This window comes from Ambystoma mexicanum, chromosome 4q, assembly GCF_040938575.1.
Source record: "Ambystoma mexicanum isolate Mex_15411 chromosome 4q, UKY_AmexF1_1, whole genome shotgun sequence".
Lineage (NCBI taxonomy): Eukaryota > Metazoa > Chordata > Amphibia > Caudata > Ambystomatidae > Ambystoma > Ambystoma mexicanum.
Window position 1 is genome coordinate 764,127,542 of NC_090928.1, and position 22,708 is coordinate 764,150,249.

General features: G+C 46.3%; 1 protein-coding gene across 1 annotated transcript in view; it reads left to right on the forward strand.

The window, feature by feature from the left end:
• Nucleotides 1-21,039, forward strand: part of LOC138467288 (uncharacterized) — a 5,113,521-nt gene extending 5,092,482 nt beyond the window's left edge. Inside the window, exon 24 of the mRNA XM_069607285.1 lies at nucleotides 17,995-21,039. Within this exon, the coding sequence (XP_069463386.1) occupies nucleotides 17,995-19,276 (1,282 nt within the window). The 3' untranslated portion in view covers nucleotides 19,277-21,039. The remainder of the gene's footprint in view (nucleotides 1-17,994) is intronic.
• Nucleotides 21,040-22,708: the final 1,669 nt, after the last annotated feature.

Below are 22,708 nucleotides of genomic sequence, written 5' to 3' on the forward strand. Positions count from 1 at the left end.
CACCGAAGACCTGTGCCGAAGATCACACCGTTAGACATTTCACGATTCAGTGTAGCCAAAAAGTACTTGGATATTGTCAATGTTCGGAAGCAAAAGTTATAAGAAGGAGGGAAGACAAGGACGAGCCTTGAGGATGAAGAAAAGGGATTCACCCAGTTTCCTCGAGTAGAACACAGTACCTTATTCCAACGATGCAGCTGGTGCCCTGGCAGTTGTTCCTGTTGGTTTCCGACAGACCCACGATTCCTGGAGCTTCGTTGTGAAGGAGGACGTCTGAAGGGGGTCTGCACCACACAGGGATGAAGCCGGCGGCAGCGACAACGCAAAAGGTGTGCTCCTTAAAAACAGGAGAGGCTCAGCAGGTGGCTATCCGGACCACTACAGCAGTGTGCAGCGATTTCGACCACGGCGGAGATCTCTGGCTGAAGAAGATGAGCTGGTTATCCCCACCAGGCTCAAGGGAAGAAGACTCCGGACTGGATCTTCTCTTAGTCGTCGAAGGGAAGATAGCTCAGGACTGCAGCAGGGCTTCACCGGGACGGGGTAGTTCCAGCAGCCGTTGTTCTCTCCACTTCTCTTCGGTTCCTTGTAGTTCCAGAGGCGACTCAACTTCTAGCCCAAGAGACCTGCCTTTTATGCGCAAAACCCCCATTCACGCAGCCTGGCTGTCAATCACACAGCAGGGGGCAACCACCTCAGCCAATCATTCCAAAGTGTGACTTGGGTTTCCTAGGATACCCTGTGCAGGAGGTGACTACACCCCTTCCCCACATTCAGTCTACCTAGACACCCAGGCGCCAAAAGGAGGGCTTCTCTGCAGAAGCCCGCCAAAAGACGGTGAACAAAGAAGGCGAACCTAGTTTGCCGTGCAAAGTAAAACACAAGAAGGACTTTAACAAATAGAAATGGTGAATAAACCCAACTGGAGCCAAAAGAAAGACGATTTGGTCAAGCGGGTTTATGTTCGAGGCTAATATAATAGCCAAGAACAGTACCACGTTTATCTAATATAATCACGGTAGAAAAGTTAGAGTAGATACCACTGCCACCAGCCAAGTCTAAATGTTAAAAGAGCGAAACAATGCTCAAGGAGGCACAGACAGAAAAGGGGTTCAGATTAGCCCTTTCCAGTACTCCATGTAAGATGGGGTGGACTGGGTCTGTGGTAAAAATCACTATGTAAAGTAAATGGCAACTTTACCTTTCTCTGGGGGACAGTAGTCAGCCCCAGTGAAATGGAGTAAGAGGGAAGTCTAAAAGACAACCCTGGGTTACTACACTAAAGGTGCTGTGTAACCCATACAAGAACAGGGGCATTTGGAGTGGTGTGCTCCAGTGCCCAAGATCACACAATGAGTAACAACACACAGGCCAAAACACATGTAAGAGTGGAAAAAGGATGTACACTCTTACCAGGTGGAAAAGATAAACTCCAGAAATCCAGCAAAGCTGCTGGGGGACTCACTAGGTGAGGGAATTTAGCCCTAGAAGGAGAATTCTCCCTAACACTACCTAACAGCTTTCACATGTTCAGCATCACTTTGTATTGGCCATCACTATGTTTGTGAGGGTGGTGGGTGGGATGACTGTGGGAGTGTAACATGTTGACAATATTTGCCCAGGATTTGCTTGATGCTGTGTAACGCACATATCGTGCTTTGCCCTTCACCAGCATGTGTTTGTGCAGTTATCCCCGCACTTGGTCTGTTTTTATGTATGACAGTAGTCCCCTACCTGCACTTCATACCTAATGTCTGCACTTAGGCTTGCACTTGCCACCAGCTGGCCGCAATTAGATTTTTTTCTTAATTGTTGTATTTATTATGATGTCCTACCCATGTACTGCATTGCTCCCTCCTCCTTGCCCCGCACTTTTCTCCTTCCCCACTTCACATGCACTGGCGCCATCTCAATGTCACCTGCCCTACAAAGTTCCTTGTCTCTGTCATCACTGTGTTCCCCCTCCCCTACCCGGGTGATGGGGACTGAGGTGTCCCATGTGGAGGGGGGGCTGCCTGTAGGGTGGGGTGACGGGTGATGGGGGCTGGGGTGTCCCATGTGGTGGGGGCTTCCTGCAGGGTGGCGTCATGGCTGATGGGGGCTGGGGTGTCCTGTGTGGTGGGGGCTGCCTGCGGGGTGGCATCATGGGTGATGGGGGCTGGGGTGTCCCATGTGTTGGGGGCTGCCTACAGGGGGGCGTCACGGGTTATGGGGGCTGGGGTGTCCCATGTGGAGGGGGCTGCCTGCAGGCTGGGGTGATGGGGGATGGGGTGTCCCATGTGGTGGGGCTGCCTGCAGGGTGGCGTCATGGGTGATGGAGGTTGGGGTGTGATGTTGTGGGGGCTGCCTTCAGGGTGGCATCATGGATGATGGGGCCTGGGGTGTCCCATGTGGAGGGGGATGCCTGCAGGCTGGGGTGATGGGTGCTGGGGTGTCCCATGTGGTGGGGGCTGCCTGCAGGGTGGCATCACGGGTGATGGGGGCTGGGGTGTCCCATGTGTTGGAGGCTGCCTGCAGGCTGGGGTGACGGGGGATGGGGTGTCCCATGTGGCGGGGGCTGCCTGCAGGGTGGGGTGATGAGGGATGGGATGTCCCATGTGGAGGGGGCTGCCTGCAGGCTGGGGTGATGGGTAATGGGGGCTGAGGTGTCCCATGTGGTGGGGGCTGCCTGTAAGGTGGCATCATGGGTGATGGGGGCTGGGGTGTCCCATGTGGTGGGGCCTGCCTGCAGGGTGGCATCACGGGTGATGGGGGCTGGGGTGTCCCATGTGGTGGGGAATGTCTGCAGAGTGGCGTCACGGGTTATGAGGGCTGGTGTTTCCCATGTGGAGGGGGCTGCCTGCAGGCTGAGGTGATGTGGGCTGGGGTGTGGGTGTTCCGTCAGGAGGGGTCTGCTTTAAGTGGATTTCTGCGGGGATCGCGGGGTGTTTTGGAGCGATTACGCTGGGGTGCAGCAGGCGTAAGCACTGAGTTGTCCTGCGATTTAGCTGGGGTGCGGCCGGGGTACACGCTGAGTTTTGACATGATTTGGCTGGGGTGTGGCCGGGGTGCCTGCTGAAGTTTCACGTGATTTGGATGGGGTGCGGCTGGGGGTACATGCTGAGTTTTCACGCGATTACGCTGGGTTGCGGCTGGGATACGTGCTGAGTTTTCACGCGATTGCACTGGGGTGCGACCAGGGTACGTGCTGAGTTTTCACGCGATTTGGCTGGGGTGCGGCCGAGGATTCTGAGTTGTTTTTGTGCAATTAAGCTGGGGAGCGACCAGGGTACGTGCTGAGTTTTCATGCGATTTGGCTGGGGTGCACCCAGGGATTGCGAGGTGTTTTCGCACGATTACGCTGGGGTGCGACTGGGGTACGTGCTGAGTTTTCACACTATTTGGGTGGGGTGTGGGCAGGAATTGTGAGGTGTTTTTGTGTAATTACTCTGGGGTGCGGGCAGGGATCGCGCAGGTTTTTCACACGATTTTGCTATGCGGGCTATATGCTGGATCAGGGATGGTGAGGGGGCTTGTGCCGTGGTAAGCATTTCGCTTGCTTTTTACTGCGTGTGGGGGCGTGTTGGGGGCGTTACTGGTGCAGCTTGATGTTCCTTGCGCTACGGCTACTGATGCCTCGGGAAATCCATGAATACCCGTGCCGCGCAATTGTTTCCCTGCGCCCGGCTGGCGCACGCCCCTTCTCGCCTTTTCTGCGCAGGATTCTATGAATCTGGGCCCAAATGTCCATGTCCCCTGCCTCATCGAATCACACAATCACATATGCCACTCATGTGAAATGCAAAAGTGCACTCACACATGGACATGTAGTTCAATTTTCCTCCATGACACAAGAATGATAGCTGCATCTTTTCATATTCTGTCTTTGGTATAACAGAGGTCAGAGGTCATGGTGAATGAAAATGGGCAAAGTGAAGGCCACTGCATACCACACCACCCACACGCATTTTCACATAGTGCATATTAGGTACCTGAAACCGGACATATGTTAACTCATATGAATACTGCATGTGCATGTGTAAAAATCATCACTAAATAGCCTATGCCACTATGACATGTACAGAGGTTTGACAATTTACACTTTCTGTTGGACCCCTGCAGGTGATTCCGGTTACCCGCTGTTGCAATGGTTGATGACACCCATGAGACAAACACACAACATCCACGAGCAGGCATACAATCATGCCCATGTACGTAATCGGGGCACAATTGAACAGACATTTGGCCTGTTGAAGGCAAGGTTCCGCTGCCTGAGCAGATCGGGGGGGAGCACTGATGTAAAGTCCAGAAAAGGTGGGTAAGATAGTGCTTGTCTGTGCCATGTTGCATAACATGTGCATCAGACGCAGCGTCCTACTGCCCCCTGACATGGACATGCACCCACCTGAGGCAGAGGATGACAGTGATGATGATCAGGACATTGTCCAGCGCCATGGCGGAATGGATGGACGTGTTGCACGTGATGAACTGATACTGCACTACTTCTAATCACCTGTCTGACAGGTGGCACAGGCCACCTTGCACACTGGGCACTGGGCACTGCACAAAAATAAATACTATCACACGGAATAATAATTGTCCAGTCAAGAATTCAATTTGCCACAGCAACTATATTATGTGTTTTCAAACTATGTACACATGTGAATTTGGTATACTGGTGAAACTGTGCACCCCAACTATCCCCACACCCCCACCCACTCCCCAACTATCCCCCCACCCACTCCACAACTATCCCCCCACAACCCCTCCCCAACTACCCCCGCCTACTCCCCAACTATTCCTCCCCACAACCCCTCCCCAACCATTCCTCCTCACAGCCCCTCCCCAACTATCCCCCACACCTACCCACTCCCCAACTATCCCCCCACCCACTCCCCAACAATTCCTCCTCACACCCCTTCCCCAACGATCCCCCCACCCACTCCACACAGCCCCTCCCCAACTATCCCCCCACCCCATCCCCAACTTTCCCTACCCACATGTCTTGGGCTGCTTTGTAATGAACTCCCTACTGTGCAACTGGTGGAGGGAGCTGATGGTATAGGCAGGTGATTTTGGTCCAAGAAGGCCTGTAGAAACATGGACATAATTTCCGCTATCGAGGACATCACACTGTTGCCCTCCCTCACACGGTGCGATATTTGCACAATGGTATGTGTGCATCTGCCCAGTGCACGTGCATTCTTCCTCGAACTTGCCTGAACACTCTCCCTCATGAGTTGTGCCTCATGGAGGTGCTGTTGAACAAGTGATGTCAGGGAGTCCAGCCGTTGCTCCATGCGTGACAGGCACCCTTCAATGTCCCTGACACTGCCTAAGGGTGGGGGATGTGGGCTCATTGGGCCCGCGGGACTGAAGGCCATGGCCTCCTCGCAGCTCCGTTCCATGTCCACACTTTCTGCTCCACCCTCCTCCCAGTATTTTCTTCACGTCCCCCTTGTGGACGTCCTTGTGCCAGGGGTGCAGGTGTCTCCAGGATGGTGGGTGGTGGGGTGCAGGTGCCAACGGGTTGGTGGGCGGAACGGGTGCAGGTGCTTCCGGGAGGGTGGCCGGCCGGTGGGATGCAGATGTGGATGTGCTCTCACGCCTGCCAGAGGACGCTGTGGAGTCCTGTGTGGACGTAGTGGTGGTCCGTCTGCAACGAAGCCTGGTGCTCCTGGATGTACTCGGCTGTCAAGCCTCATTGCCAGATGATGTGCCTGAGGGAGTCAGAAAGGCAGGGCATCAGTGATGGGTGTGGATTGATGAGACAGACATGAATGCTAGTACTTCTTGATGTCAATGCTGTGTCAGGGATACTGTGTGGCTGCATGTGTGGTGTGCCTACATGATATGTACAGTGGCACTTCTGTGGTGTACTAGTGTTTCCCGGTTAGAGTGTTATGGCTCTGGCACACTAGCTGTATGATATTGTGCAGTGGCTGGTTGTGCCATGGATGCGTTCCACATGTGACTGCTGCCCATGGCACTTACTGCATTGGTGATGATTTTGCTACATGGGTGGTGATGGATGGGACGAAGAGGCAACATGGTTCATTGCTTTCGGCGGCACGTCATTTGCTGGTGGTGTAGGTGCTTGCCACTGACTAGAATTTGGGCCTGTGCTAGCACGGCGGTTACAACACAAGTTCGGCTGTATCAGGGGGTGTGTGTTTGAGTGCCAGCTGGAGCTTCTTGTGAGGGCCATACAGTGGGCCTTTGTTAATTTCACTGTGTGAGTGGGGTATGATTGAGGGTTGGGTGAAGGTGTATGTGGATGTGTGCAACCGGGTTGCAGGGCTGGGGGAAGGACGGCAGGCCTGTACTGGCGTTGTGCATGACATACTTGACATGTTTGCCAAGTATATTGTATGCAGTGTGGACAAAGTGGATGATGTGACATTGGGCTTACGGGTAGTCACCAGCCTCCTCCGATGTTATGGCTCCAGCCTCTGCTGCATTAACTCCCTCAATTGACTTTAGGTGGGGCACGCTACTGCAGGTCTCCTCCCATGGCTGCAATTGGATGGGGAATGCTGTGCCGCCTCCCGTGGCCAGGCCCTGGGTGCAATGTGCCGACAGGAGGTTTCTCACCCTCAGATGAAGGTCGTCCCACCTTTTATGACAGTCCCTGGCGGTGCGTGGTGGTGCTCCAACCACCATGACCTTCTGGGCTCCTCCTCCCAGATTGCCTTCTTGCCTAACTGGGCCCGCTTTCTGAGGTCGTTGCTGAATATTTGGTCAGCATGCTCGATGATTGTATCTGCCAGCATATTCAATTCAGCCTCGCTGAAGCGCGGTTTCACCTCCGGGTTGCAGGTAACCTTGCTGACATGTCTCCTGATAATTATCTGTGCTCGGGATGTGGGTGTCACTCCTGTGCTCAGAGGATTGCAAGGGATTGTGTTTTATTAATGGCCGCCGGTCCGTATCCTGTTCGAACAAACACGTTATTCCGGTCACTGTAATAACGGCACCATTGTTACCAGTGCCGGTGAGTCCGGTAGCGTGGAGCCGTTATCGGAGTCACCGGCACCGAGGGTGGCGGTGTGGGGATTTTGGGGGAGGTTGGTGGTATTATCGGCGTGCCTGTGCAACTGTTTCTGGCATGCCGGAATCTGCATGCACGCTAACACAGAATCAACCGCCGGACCCGTAATGAGGCCCAATTTCTCAATTTGAATCAAAGTCAAAGCAGGTACTCAATGCATACATGTTTCAGTGATTCCACCTCCTTAGAACAGTATTGGCACTTGCTCAAAGATTTGTCAATCAATCTACTCATTCCTTGCACCTCTCTCGTGGGCAGCAGATTCAATTTAAGCCTTAGGACCTTTAATCGAAAGTCTTTGGTAGGGTACTTTTTTTAAAAAGGTGCCATCACATTAAAAATGTTAAACAACCAATTAAAATTATCATTAAAACAGCAATATCCCACAATTGCTGCCCTAGTCTCAGTCCATGCTGACCTATACAATGGGGGTCATTACAAGGTGTGCAGTAAGGGATACCTGGCACCGTTAAGGAGACCATTGCCGGTAATCCCTTTCTGCCCTATTCCAAGGTCGCTTGGCAGGGACCGTAAGGAACGTGTGGTCCGACCACACGTCCCTTACGGGTCCCGCTAAGGGACCAGTGCGCTAATAACGGGCTTGCAAGTCGCGAGCCTGTTATTAGCACCATCCCCATTCCCATTGAGCCCTATGGGGGCTCAAATGGGAATGGGGAATGGTTTGTGCAATGAGGACATATCGGTCCCGCCAGGGTCGGACTACACCGGTAAATCCCTATTGCACAACACTGGTGCCGGACCCGTTATTGGTGGCAGTCATGGCGCAAATAGCGCCATGACTACCACCAATCTCGGAATGAGGCCTAATGTCTGCTTAACCTTGTTTGGGTTACTACAGAGCTCTTCCAGGGAAGATTCAATTTTCACTAAAAGATCAAAACGTACCTTAACCCATTTATTCAAAGGTGAACAAGATTCTTTCTCCCACATTGAGTTTAAAAATACATAGAACGAAGCAAAGGGCAGAGAAAGTACATTAGCAAATAGTAGGAGTAGACCCCATTCAATATTAGATACAGATCAAATACCTAACTCAAATGACTCCAACAAATGGTACCGAATTTGGGAGATGAAAGACCCTCACCACATTTTCGCCTCCAATTTCTGCCATGGTACGATCCCATCGAAGCTCTCTAGGCCAAAGATCAGCTGTGACAAAGACTTTTGTCGATAACATTTTGTCAAAAAGAGCGTTGCGTACCTTCTTAATCTGTAATCAAATTGCACAAACGCCACAGCCGCGGCTGTACATTTTACCTCGAAATCTCGGGATGGCTGAGCTTGACCCTTACTTGCATATAGGTAGCTTCCCAGGTATTTATATTGTTTTACCACTTGCAGGTGTTGCCCATTTAAGGGCCAGCTACATTTTTTCCATTTGGTTCTTAATATATTAAAAACCAGGATTTTCGATTTACTAGTGTTAATAGACAGATCTAGTTTCTCTAAACAAACACACATGCAATTTAAGGCTCTCTGGAGTCCTATTGGGGTCATGTCACATATTACAGGGTCATCTGCGTAGTTTAGGTATTGAAGTTTCGTAGCACCCAACTGAGGGGGGGTTATCCTCACTTGCTCCCAACAGTCTGCCATGTCCTTTATATAAAAACTAAATATTAATGTTGCGAGGACGCACCCCTGCCACAGGCCATGATTAGTGTCGATCCACTTTGTGTGCGAACCTTCAGTATCTGATGACTTGTGTATCCTTTTTAATAGCACCTATCTCCGTATACAAGGCCCCCATAGCTTGTTCCTCTGTCAAGGTAGCCATGGCTAGTCTCTCCTGAAATTTAAAGTTCTTTAAAGCATGTCTCCAACTCATTTGCCCGAATGGCCTTACCGACCACTGTGACTCTGGACCCATACTTCAATACCACAGCCTCCCCTCCTCCACCCGTAATATACGGCCTGTGACTCTGAGGCTTTTTCAGTAGGCCACCAGAAAGTCCCTTACTCGCAACTGGGTCTTACACACGCTCTCACCTTTCATGCAGACCGACCGGGGTCACTCCCCCTGACTTGACTACCTTGTGGGTATACACAGCAAGCCCCCTTAATCACACAGGAGAATGGCAACAAGGCATGTCACCTGCCGCTGCCGTCCCATTCTCCTCCCCACTCAGGCTCTTCTCACCTTCCCAGAGTATAGGCCACTACAGTGGGGCTTCGGCTCACACACATACTCCAGTGTCTTGAGGTTAATCATGCAAAGCCTCCAGGGCATCCAAGCAGTTCCTTACCAGCCGTATCCTTGTTGTAATGGGTTAAATTGACATCCTCTACTGTACACCCTCCTCGTGGGCACACGTCATTTCCTTAATGTTGTCCATAAATCCAACAGCCCCTTGCTCAATGGCCAAGGGCCACACCTCCACAAGGTTCTCAGCCATCTCATGTCCCTCCTGTAGATGGTCCTCTTGCCTTCTGGGCACCCTCTCAGTTCACTGCTGGCTGTGTCCTGCAACACCGGCGCTGGCATCTACATGTCACTTCCAGGACCCTCTTCCTCTCCGCCCAGTTCAGGCTGCGAGAATTAGGCCTGTGCGGTGCCAGGTCTGGGCCCAGCTCTCCTCCGTGGTGCTCACAGCCACAGCACCCTTCCACTCACCACAGTCCAAACCCCAGTGACAGGCACAGTCCCCACTCCTCGACCACAGAGGGACCTGCAGATTATCTATCTGCCTCAAGAAGCCAGTGGTGGATAGTGTCGCCTCAGGCACTGCTCCTGGCATGCTTTCGTTTCCCACTCTCCCAGTGTCAATGTCATTGACTGCCCACTCCCCTTCATATTCCTGGGCTTTCAAGTTTCGGCTCCTCCTCACAAGTGTATGGGCTCCACCACCACCAAAATGCACCAGCAGGTACCCTCTACTTTCCCCACACTGCAACCATGGTCACAACACCCCCATAGTTCTTCGATCTACCACACGCCCAAGAACAAGGGGGGAGTTCACAGAGCTTTACAACCAGGCATCCATTTTGCCTGCGCCCCCTGGCGGCCTCCTCGCCCTTCTTCATTTTAACACACTTACTTGGTGTTGTGTTAAGGGGATGTGTCCCTTTAAGTGTTCTAGGCAATCTCAGAAATAGCGGCCACCAGATAGTCAGAGGCTGTAGCTAGAATGGCCTTGCGTTGTTGGATGGTGGTGTATACAAGCATCTTGAGCAGCACAATGTTTCTGTTTGTGCGTGCTGACATGTGACATGTTGAAAGATGTTACAGCTGCTGAGGCAGTACTGTAGCAAAGGGTGCTTTCCAGATGTTTTAGATGCCTTTTTAGGGGCGTAGACAGCGGGGAGAACGGGTGGGAATATATCGGTGCGCAGTCTATAATCCTCTAGAGGGGTTGTTTTTAAATCAACCAACAAATATCCTTAGGGTTTACTGGTAGCGTCTTCAAAAGCCTCCATGAAGAAACACGTTTTGAACGGAAATATCAGTCGAGTTATCACAGCTAGCTGTTTATCAATGGGGGGTTTATATAACACTCCCTAACTAGCATTTAGTGTTATAGATCTGTTACTCCTTCCCTTATTAAACAAATTCTGCACAATATAGCAGATGTTTACCTTGCAGTGATCTAAATACTGAGTAAAGGCTTTTTCTAGTTCAGCTCTCTGTCCACTCTCTGTTATCCAATCATCGTCGATGACCATATTCACCATGCTCGGTGGTAGTAGGTGATCATCGTTGAGACTCCCTGGCATACCTTCTAGATAGTGGAGGTTTTTAAACTGGTGTAAAGGTGTATAGATACGCTGGCAACCGCTATATAGCCAGACAAGGTTTGTTGGAATGTGTGATATCACTTACTGTGCATTTTCTAGATGTTTCTGACAAAATAATTCTTGCCGTAGCTGCAAGTTCCAGTCAGCACAGAGGTCAACGGATGTTGTAGTCTGGTATCCTTAACACCTGGTAATCAATAGCTGTAGGGATGTGCCAAGCCTTCTGGTGCTAAAGTCCTTTTATTAAACATGATGCTGAGTCTTCTGTAGAATACTAGTGCTATTTTCCCATTGCTTTTTGTAGCGTATGATACCAGGCTGTGTAACAGTGGTTGTTACGTGCATCTCCCTGTGTATACAACTGTACAAGATCCTTCAAACTGTCAAAATGTATCTCACCTGCATTGTTAACGTTCACCGTTATGCCTTTCACTTTTATACTGGCAGGCCCTAGAGATGTGCGATAAGCGTATGTTTTAGGCCCTGCAGATACAAACTCCACAATGTACTCTCTGGGAGCTAATTAGGAAGTTATATCTCCTAGGTAATTTCCGGTGGCTGGATTGACACCCCCAGGGGCTCTAACAAAGATAACACTATCAGTTTCATGATACAGAACCCTCACTTGCAATTGCTGTATCACACAATGTACAGCTTCAAGGGCGCGTGAGCTGTTGTGAATGTGGCTATGAATATATTGGTATTGTCAGAAGTTGTTGTGTATTCCTCTGTGTATCGCCAGAAAAAACAAGCTGTTTCATCATCTATGAACACGCAGCTGCTCTCGTCGTAGGAATTATTGACTAAATAAGCATTAAGCTTATTGGTGTCTGTGATTATTTCTGTGTTTGACAAATTAACTCTTTGTACAAACTTGCCCCATTTCTAGCAGCCGTTGAGCAGGGTTGTCCTCGATGTGTTCCATACGTAAATGTATGCCCTTATAATAATCATCCACATAAGCCTGTTTAGTGGCATTGGCCAGATGCATCTTGTTTCTGCTGTAGGAATATTTGAATGTATTCACAGAAGAGAGATAGAGTCATTATTTTAAAATGCCATATCTCGTGTATGCACTCCTGTCGATAGTCATGTTTTAAAGCGGCCTGTAGCTTGATTGTACACCAAGTGCCTGTTAGCACCTGCTCTTCATCCGTGTGTTTACACTCTGCCTGTTTTGTCTTGACGCATGTACGACAAAGCAGGAACATTAGCTTGCCATCACATCTATACAGCAACACTGGCAAGTAAAGGCCTTGGGTGGATAGACCTCACACCTGATCAAACCAAAATACTGGTTTGTATCTAAAAAATGGTCACAGATTATCTCTGGGTATGCTAGAGGATACGGTTTTTCATTGTTCACAGCCGGGTTTAGACTGGTGACATCTAAATAGTGTATTTGCTCACATTCTGAGAGGCGGTGGTCTAACTTTAAAGCATTTGTCTGACTTCCGTACAGTGCGTCTCTGGGTTGTATGGGGTCACATAGTTTCTCCTCTTTAAGAAAACGACCCACTTTTGGGTTGCTTTGTACCATTGCTCTTCACTCATGTTCCCAAATATTGACAACATGAACTCCCTGACAGGATAGGAATGTCTGTTTCAACAGGATGCGTCTATACAGCTGCTCATAATTAGTACCTGTCACAGTATTGAAACCCCCGATGGGGTAACATTCAGGTTACCTGTGATAAAAACAACTGTTGAATTCGTAGGCTGGTTCCACACCCTGAACCAAAGCATATCCGTCCAGCCAGTATTTACCATAGCGTTTCTCACCGCTACCGACTAGGACGTGTTGTATTGCGATGTTTTCCATCTCTGCTATGTATAAGATTCCTTGAATAGATGCTATGGAATAATGTTTTTGATGCCCGTGGTATGAAAGGTTTAGGTACAATTGTACCTAGCCACCGTGACACTTTTAAAAGGATTAACATATGACATGTGTAACCCCCTTGTATAGGTGTTTCGTGCCGGATCGTTTGAATTATACCGTCCCTGAACAAATGACATGCCTGCCTTAACATGTTGACGGTGTCCAGTCATATTTTCGAACACAATATTTTCGAAAGTCAAAATGTCGAAAATACTTATTCGAAAATAAAAATGTCGAAATTACAAAAAAGTCGAATTTTTTTCGATTTTTTTTCGAATTAATGTTTAAATAAATCATTAATTAATAAATATTTTATTAAACATATTTTTTTTAATAATGAAAGGTATATCCATGGGGAGGGGGGGGTTGGGGTAGGGGTTCGGGGTGGGGTTTTTAAATAATTAATTAATTAATTAATGTTTTATTAAATATTTTTTTTAAAAAATTAAAGGTATATCCATGGGGGGTGTTGGGGGGATGGGGAGGAGGGGGGGGTTGGGGTAGGGGATTGGGATGGGGGGGTTGGGGTGGACCCCCCCATAAAAAACGTTAGTATTTGTGACATTTTACATAGTTATTTTAGCATTGGTTTTTCGATTTTTTTTTCGACATTTTATTTTCGAATTAATGGCTTTTTCTATTATATGTATGTGATTTCGACATTTTTGAATTCGATATTTTTGAATTCGACATTTTTGTAATTCGAAATTTTATTTTCGATATTATGACTATCAACCCATGTTGACATCTTCTTTACTGTAAGCCCTTAATTCCTGGCAAAAGTCAAATGCTATGCTCATTTGAGATATGCGACGTCATGAATTGGTCTTTCTCGCTAGGCATCATTTACTGAACACCATATTAATCGGGGTCCAGGATCGGGTGTACATAGTTTTGATTAGCCGATGTCTTCAAAAGATGTGGTTAGAAGCCCTTTGAACCGGAAAACTAAAAACTTTTGGGAGTTTACTGAGTTTCATGGCTTGGACGTTCAAGGAGTCGATAAAACTTATTTTCACCGTTGCCACAAGCATTGACCTGAGTTTAGCACCCTCTGTGATGTTTCACTCTAATTCGCTCCTTCACCAATTGTATGAGTATAAAGCAGCCATCATACCCTTTGGCATTAGATTGGCTAGTACGTTATAACCTCCTGTCTGGCTTGCATGTCATCCACAATATAATCCTTGCTTTTCTTTTGAAATCTACCTGATGTCATATAATACAGGTGTTCAGCCATGTTGACAACAGACACTTTGCATCCTGGACAAATTAACCCATTACATTTATGACACTTGTGGATACATTTCCCGCATGTGGGACAGTCAAAACGAGGCTCCCACACTTGCTTTCTCAATGTGACTATTTAGACAAACATGCGACCTCACAAAGGTGTGGCATTGCAGACATTTTAAGGTCTCTGCTTAAGCACTTTGCATTCAACTCTAAGGCACAAGCGACAATGATAATGACAGCTGTGTTTATATTTGTTGTAGAATATATGGTGACAATGCCTAGAGGTTTTTAGCCCTACAAAGTTTTGTGGATGTGTTATACCAAAGTAATGGTCATCGTAAGGTAAAACATACGTGTTTTTGCTGTTTTAGCAGTTAGCGGGAAGCATCGCCATACACCTCTGTTGAAGTACAGTATTTAGTTGGCTCTAATGAAATACCGCTCAAAGACAGCCAACTGTCTGGTCAGAATATCTGTCTCTCTTTGGGCTTTCAATGCTTTGTCATGTATATATCTGCATCTGTACAGCTCCGCTGTTCGATTAAACCCATGAGACTAGACGCCAAACACAGATTTAAAGGCCTGTGATTTAAATTTAATAGCCATCTGCTTTTAGATTTTATAATATGACTGTGAATATGTTTGTTCAAAGGCTTGTAAATACCTCCAGAGTGGGGTCTGGCACCTACTGCAACAATTCTTAAAGGTGAAAAACACATAATTTCGGTCTTACTCTGCAGATTTTCCAGAAATTGTAAAACGCAGATGACATTACGCATGGATCACCTTGTAAACAAGGGCCTGGGTAAACCATCAGCATTCATGTGTACCTGTATGAAATCGTTGGGTCCAACAGTTTCTAATATAGATGCTTGACCAATGTTTGTATGGCTTCTGTTATACAGCTAGCTGTGTTGCAAGGACTCTATCTGATCCAAGTTTACAAATCAGAATTCCTCGTAATACTTGACGGCTGCGAAGGTCTTATGCGCCTGATAATATGCCGGTCCTTTCTAAGTACACTGGGGCATCAGGCGATGGGGTTTGGGGTTGTGACGATCTGAAGATTTAAATAACTGACACTGCTGGGCTCTGAAGCTACACAATTTTAAGGATTGTTCAGTGTCTTTACAGTCCCTCTGAACTGGGTATCCATCTCCACTCTGAAAAGACATACCGAATGTAACAATGCTTGGGTTTTCAACTTCACATGTTGGATCACTCTTGTTACATCGAGCGCTGGTTAAATGCGAGCATGCTCTAGCGGTTTGTTGTTTTTTTAAAAGATGTGCCAGTTTTGAAATAGGCCATTTCATTTTCAAGTGTGAGCTATTTACTAGTCACAAGTGTTTGCTGTCATTAGACCCTGTTACATCTGATGATTATGATGCCCCTTCAGCGGGTATTGGTGGAGTATCAACTGTACTAGGTCTACGTTTCACTATAACATCATTTTCAGTGGGTATCAGTGGTGTAGAAGAGGTGTTATGGTTTTCAGACTGACTGGGCCCCTCGGTCACTAGTATGCTATGTTCCACATTTTGAGCATTGCATTTGGGGCTATTAGGAAAGTTGTGGTGGCTTAGCAGGGATGCCCCACAATGCCCTGCCGCAAAGGCTGTAGTGCTATCATCCAGTCATTTTATTAATGTACAAACTACCTGTTCCATATATTGAAAAGAACCCCTGATATCAGGGCCCCCAAATTTACTTTTCCAATAGGGCTTCAAAGTTTTCACGACAGCCAGCAGTTTTTAATAGCTCTGTTTTAAGGTGGGGGGTGTCTACATGTTTTTTTCTGTTCTTTTTTGCTGGAGTTGGTGGGTTTTTGGACTCTATGGGTCCAGTATATATATGACGGATGTATATCTGCATACATCGACTGTGTCATCAATAGTGATGATACTAGCATTAAGGCTATTTTGAATGTTAGCATGGTCCACATGGTGATTATCACACACCGGCTTTGCAACGTTAACACTGCTGGACTGAGTCTCAACATCATGTTCAATGCATGCCATTGCATGCATTCCGCTTAATCACAAAGTGGAACTGTTTGAATGGCCATCTGCCATTTTCCGCCCCAAGCTCTCACTCCCCCAGCACCTCGATAGAGCATTGACCTATGAAAATAAACTGACATATAATCTCAGTCGCTTGGTTGTCTACCCATGCACCCCTTCCAAACTTCCAATATACACGTATTTCCCGTCTGGGACTGCCCTACACTGCACATCCGCCACCCGTGTCACACTTCCTTTATGTTACACTTCATCCTCTCACTAAAGGTTGGATTTGGTGTCTGGAGTAGTTTTAAAATAGTACCAAAACCCTCAGGTTTCTTTAAGTAATCCTCCTTGCGCTCACTGTATGAAAATGAATCTGCCCATTCCTAGGCTGAGGCTTCACTTTATTAGAAGAAGGCTGCAACAATCTGGTGAAGTCCTAACCTGTAGGAAACCCTCACGCAGACACTGATAAAACAAACCAAACCAAACCTTATTGCATCCACCTTCCAAATTCTCCTCACAAATAAGTGCATCAAAAGAATACTTTTATATTCAAATTGTTATTATCATGATCAGTACAATTGTATTTAGGGAAAAAAAGAAACATTGTTTAGTATTGTCATAACCTGTACAATTACGTTCAGAAAAAATACAAGTCACATATTATAAAAGTCCATTCTGGGCTTGTAATGGAATATCACCTCAACTCGCTGACACCTGTTTCACATAGATCCCACACCTATATCCACGTGGAGACTAGTGAGCTTCTTCAAGGCTATATTCAAATTGAATCATAAGCCAAAAACAATTATTTCCTTGATTATCTGTATCAAAATATGATGAACATCACATTATTCACCCAGACATGATTTGATAGAAAATAGGCATGCAATATATTCTGCCCCACATTATTCTAACTCCTTATAAACATCATGCTGCATCTCCAATTCACAATATAATGGTTCTTATATACAATGGCATATCTGCGTGCTTTTAAATGTAAATGCTTACACATTGCACCCTGAGCATACCCTGGTCTGGCCACAACTTTACATGGCTCTTAACTCTGCCTCTAATTCAAGGTAATTACGTGGGGAATGTATCTGTCTGTTAGTCGATAATACTGTTGTTTAGGAGAGTGACTGGTGATCTTGTTTTTACAGAACAAGTTTGGGGTACGAATTTCCAATGGACGCAAGAGGAATCTATGATGGATTGGGGAGCATTATGTTGTTGTAAATGGTGAGTTGTAAACACAGATAACAGCTATAGTGTTGAATTAGAGTCAGAGTTTAGAGCCATATACATCTATGACCAGACCAGGGTATGCTCATGGTGCAATTTATAAGTATTTACATTTAAAAGCACTCACATATGTAATTGTATTTAAGAAGCATTACATTGTGATTTTGAGATGCAGCGTGGTGTTTATGAGGAGTTAGAATAATGTGGAGCAGAATATATTGCATGTCTATAATCTATCAAATCATGTCTAGGTGATTCATGTTATGTTCATCATATTTTGATACAGATAATCAAGGAAAAAATTGTTTTTGGCGTATGATTGAGTTTGAACATAGCCTTGAAGAAGCTCACTAGTCTCCACCTGGATATAGGTGTGGGATTTATGGGAAACAACACGTGTCGCGAGTTGGAATGATAACCCATTACAAGCACAGAATGGAGTTTTGTAATATGTGACTTGTATTTTTTCTGAACGTAATTGTACAGTTTACTATACTGGACACATTTTCTTTTTTTCTGAATGCAATTGTACTGATTATGATAATAGCAATTTCAATATAAAAGTATTCTTTTGATGCACTTATTTGTGAGGAATTTTTTTAAGGTCGGCTCAACAATTTGGTTTGGTTTATTAGTAGTTTTAAAATAGGGGCAATCTTCGTAGTTTTGTGTATGAAAATCTTTTGTAAGAGTATTTCTTTCCATTTTCAGTAAATAGTTAGTGAACTTGTGAAAAGGGTAAAAATCATTATGCAACCCAGTATGATGTCAACATTAGTATTGAGTGTTCTTGTTCCATCACACTTTCACTAAAATGTTTTTTTTTACTGTTTTAGGAAATGGAACACCGATATAGTGAAAGAATATTCGAGCAGACCTGAAAAAGACTTGCAGACAGCCAACCTGTTTCCCAATATTAGCTTGCATCCTAACAAAGACATTGTTCCTGACAAAAATGTGCTTCTTGATAAAAACCTTCTTCCTGACAAGAACATTCTGATTGAAAAAAATATGAATTTGGAGACTGACCTTTTCCTTCACAAAACAGTGGAGTCCGACACAGAAATACCTTTCTATGACAGGCAGCCTACTGGCATCAGTAAGCCTGCTGAAGACGGTATGCCTGCTAGATACGCCACACAGGCTAGAAGCATGTTGCCTTCTGGGTACATTACACCTCCTGGAAGCCGCATTCCTACAGGATACATCACACCACCTGGAAGCCTCAGGACTGGTGAATACATCACACCTCCTGGAGGCCGCATGAATTCTGGGAACGATACACCTCCTGGAAGCTTCATGACTTCTGGAAACGACACATCTCCTGAGAGCTTGAAAGCTTCTGGAAACGTCACACCACCTGGAAGCCGCATGCCTGCAAAACACACCTCACCTCCTAGGAGCAGTATGTCTACAGGAAGTAGCAGTGGCCATGGAAACAGCAGTTCTCCCGAAAATACCACGTCTTTTAAAAAAAACATGTTTCCTGACAAATTTGAAAAAAACATGTTTCCTGAAAAGTTCATGCCTACTGAAAAAGGCAGATTTTCTGACAAAAGAGTTGTTGCACAAAGCAATACCACGATGAGAGAAATTAAACCGAATATTCTTAGGCCTCCCAGTAGGAGTGCAGTGCCTGGAAGTGATTCCCACTCACCAATTTTGCCAAGTGGCAAAAGAAGTGTTATTTATGAGGAAACTAGTAGTTCAATTTCAGACAGCTCTGCATATACAGCAGGAGCCCACAAGGCCTCTTCCCCTTACCAGCAACCCTCACAATTACAGTCCCCAATGTCATCAGGGTCTTTCACCAGTTTAGGGGATACAGAAAAATGCCAGTCTCCGGACTGCCCCGATTGCACTTGCTCAGCAACCAGGACTTACAGAAATCAACGTGATATGAGTGCCCACTTCGAAGAAAAGGATAAAGTCAGCCCCTTTCCAAGTATTTATAAATATCGCGGTGCATCATCAAAACTGCCTTCAGGAAGCGCCATCCCTACGCTCAGTTCCAGGTCATTTTCAAAATCAGATACGAAAGCCTCGACACATTCAACGTACCCTCCTTCGGAATACCCCGAAGGCAATACCAAGTTCCCCTCACTGTTCCGCCAATGACGCTTACTTTCTTATATTAAATTCCAACGAGAGTCAAAAAATATTATACGCCATTCATTATCTTAAAATGAGACCTGCAAAAACCTTGCATTGATAGTATATGTTTTAGTTAAGTAAAAGTATGCTACAATGTTCTCTTATTTTCATTAATATAAAATATATTACATTGAAAAGCTTTTATTTTCAGTTCAAAAGAAAACATGAATCTAATTATTGTGAGAATCCAAATGATATGTTTCATCGAATGAAAGACCTTTCTAGTTATTAGTCACACATGTGGGGCCCATAAAACAAATGTAAGGAGATCTGTAAAGGTGACACAGAATTGGGCATAGGTAGACACTAACGGAGTTCTTGATGGATTGTCATATACAATTGTTCTCTTTGTCTGTTTGTAAATTTATCAAATGACTCCATGTCACTGAGGAAAACAATCTTCCATTCTATGACTTTGCTTTTATAAACTATTGTCATCTGGTAGCAGTGAGGAAACTAGCCTCCAATTTATGAGGGGGCTGGCGTGGGTGGATCAGAAATGTAATACTTAATAGGGTACTCTGCATGATCACTCAATCAATAATACCCCATAAGAGTGCCTACAAACAACAGCTTTACATTTTCATTAAGTCCTCTCCTTTACTAATGACCCTCATTCCATCTACCACCATCTATCTATACGAGGGACACCTTTGGAAACCCAGGTCCAGTCAACATATTCCAGGAACCCCTTAATACACCATGGTACCCCCTTACATTCAAATGAAGAGCCATCTTATGCCAGGAACACTTTCATATACCCATGTGCAGTCTTGCAAGCCCAGGCAAAGCTTTTGGTATGAGGAACATCTGGATTGACCAAGGTTCTGCCTACATGCCACTGCTCAGTACCATAAACGCATTTCTAACCATCATGTCCCCCGGTATTTCCACTTGTGAACGTATACCCCCAGGAAGTTCCAAAACAGCTTCATGCACCAAGGTTCAGCTTCACACACTGACACGTGGCCCCCGTGTAGCAGAACAGTTTCATATGCCCAGCTAAAACATGTGCGCAGATATAGCCTCAAATGCCCATGTGCAGACTCATGGGACAGGCACAGATTTTGGTGTGAAGGTTCAGCCTCACGTGCCCATGTATTTTAATTTCCATCTAGAACACATTACTGCCAAGCTAGTTTCCACGTTGCCATGCATAGGCAGCAGTAGTGTAATCTTCACGCACACTTACCGAAAAGATGCAACACAGTTTTATTATAAATATCCTGGTCAGCGCATTTTATCAGACCCGAGAAGACCATTGTGAAGGTCTTGAGGTAGGAAAGAACTCCGCTGTTTTTTTTTCTTCCACTTAAGAGAAACTCAGGGTGTGAAGACGTCTTCCTTGGATGGAGAAACCGAGACACGGGGTATAGTTGTTTAAACTGAGAACTGCATTACTGCTAGCCATAGAAGGCAAGATACTAAGAAGCCTCAAGATCACTTCTTCTGTATTCATTTGAGGAAAGCAGACTCTGTGCACTTTCTCCTATTGTCCTAATTTGAGGAAGCATTATATACTCCCTGTGGGGTATAATGCAGGCGTGCTTTTTGACACTTACTATCAGCGATAAGCACACTGTACTTTCACGTATCTGCCTACTGAACATGTTTTAAAAAGGAGGGGAAAACGCTTAAAAATGTTCTGAAAATGTATGTTGAGTGTGTCATTCCCATAAATATTGTATAGGTGTGCAATAAAGGATAAGGCAATTTAATAAACTATGGACGAGCTTTTAAACTGATGGATTTATTAGCTATAAACAAACCTCTGTTCAGTTTTTGATCCCCATAATAGCGTGCAGTCTTGAATTCTTTTAATACCAATGTAGGGTTCTAAAATAGTTTTTACATGCATATTTTATATTCCATAATTGATATTTATATATTTTTACAATTATTTTCTGGAATGGATATTTTTTTGTGATCAGCTATTTAAAATGGATGTTATATATGGACAGTGGTCATTTGATGAAGAAATGTTAAAACTAATGTGTGTACTTCTAGGAAGAACGTGGAAACCTCCTTGAAATTAAGGTTTTACTTGATTTGAGGTATAACACAGGAAGCAACAGCACATGCTTCACTCGTATTGCACGGTTATCTGCAGCTTCCCTCCCACAACGGCAGGCAACAGAAGTGCAAGCTTCACTCACGCAGAAGAGGTATGCAACTCTCGCACAGCAGGGACAGCACAGGTAGCAGCAGTGCACACCTGCCTCTCAACAGACAACATTCCAGGCATCCTTGTAACCCACGCAACATCTACATACAGGCTTTCCTAGCATAAGCTGTGGCAGTACAATGTTTCCACCTATAGAACACTTGAAGCACATTCAGCAGCAGTGTAAGAGTCCCTACCTCACCAAGTCTCGCGCCAGCAGTATTACAGATCAAGTACACTGTACAGCGCAGGCTGCAGCAGTACAAGCATTCACAGCACCACAGGTCCATCACAAATACCAGCGGTGCAAGCATGCTTCTTGTTGTAGGTCTCTGGTTCTACACGGAGTGCCTGTGAGCCCCAATCCACCTACAGAGCCACTCGGACACAGTTCGGGCACCCCGGTCGCACTGCGTCAGCCGGGCATGCCCCTTTTATTTATAGGGCATGTGGCAGAGTGCAACGTCATTCCGCCGCATGCGTGTGCCCTTAAAGGGGCAGCACCACACTCCTCCTTTTTAATAACAACAATGAACAAAGGATTGCTACCTACCAAAAATATGAACACACTACACACGAAATTACGAACCCTTTAATTACAGCCACCCTGGTTTCCCACACAAACTGTCGGTCCCCCGGATGTTACCACCAGTTCAGGGTTCCAGCACATAGTCAGTGAGGTGGGCAAGCTTCCCTTGCCCAGTCCTCTGGGGGTACCTCCTGCCTGCCTCCCGGATTGGGACCCCCTCACCTGCGCTCTCCCTAGCCGGAGGGCTTGGCAGAAGAGCCAGGCCACCGCCCTCGTCGGGTACCTCAGTCATGTCCTTGCTCTGCGCCGTCTCTGTCTGGATTCGCCCAGCCTCTTGAAGAAACTGGCATTGCGAGTGACAGACGCAGTCCCATCATATGCAGTCACCATTGATCCCTTCACTACCACCACGTCCATAGGCCCCGGCTCATAGGTCAGCGACACCTTTCGTTGTGGGTGACGGTTTCTCACCAACACCTCATCGCCGGGGACAAAATGCTGAGGCCTGAGTCCCCTCCGAATGTTCTCCTGCTCAGTTCTATCCTTCCTCACCCTTTCCACCTGCTCATTGTCTATGACAGCGGGCTCATGCTTGCCCGTTTCTGGCAAGAGGCCCCTTGGACATCGCTTGAACATTGCATCTGCTGGCGCCACCCCAGTAGATGTGAGGGGGGTGGCCCGGTATTCGCACAGTCATTTGTAC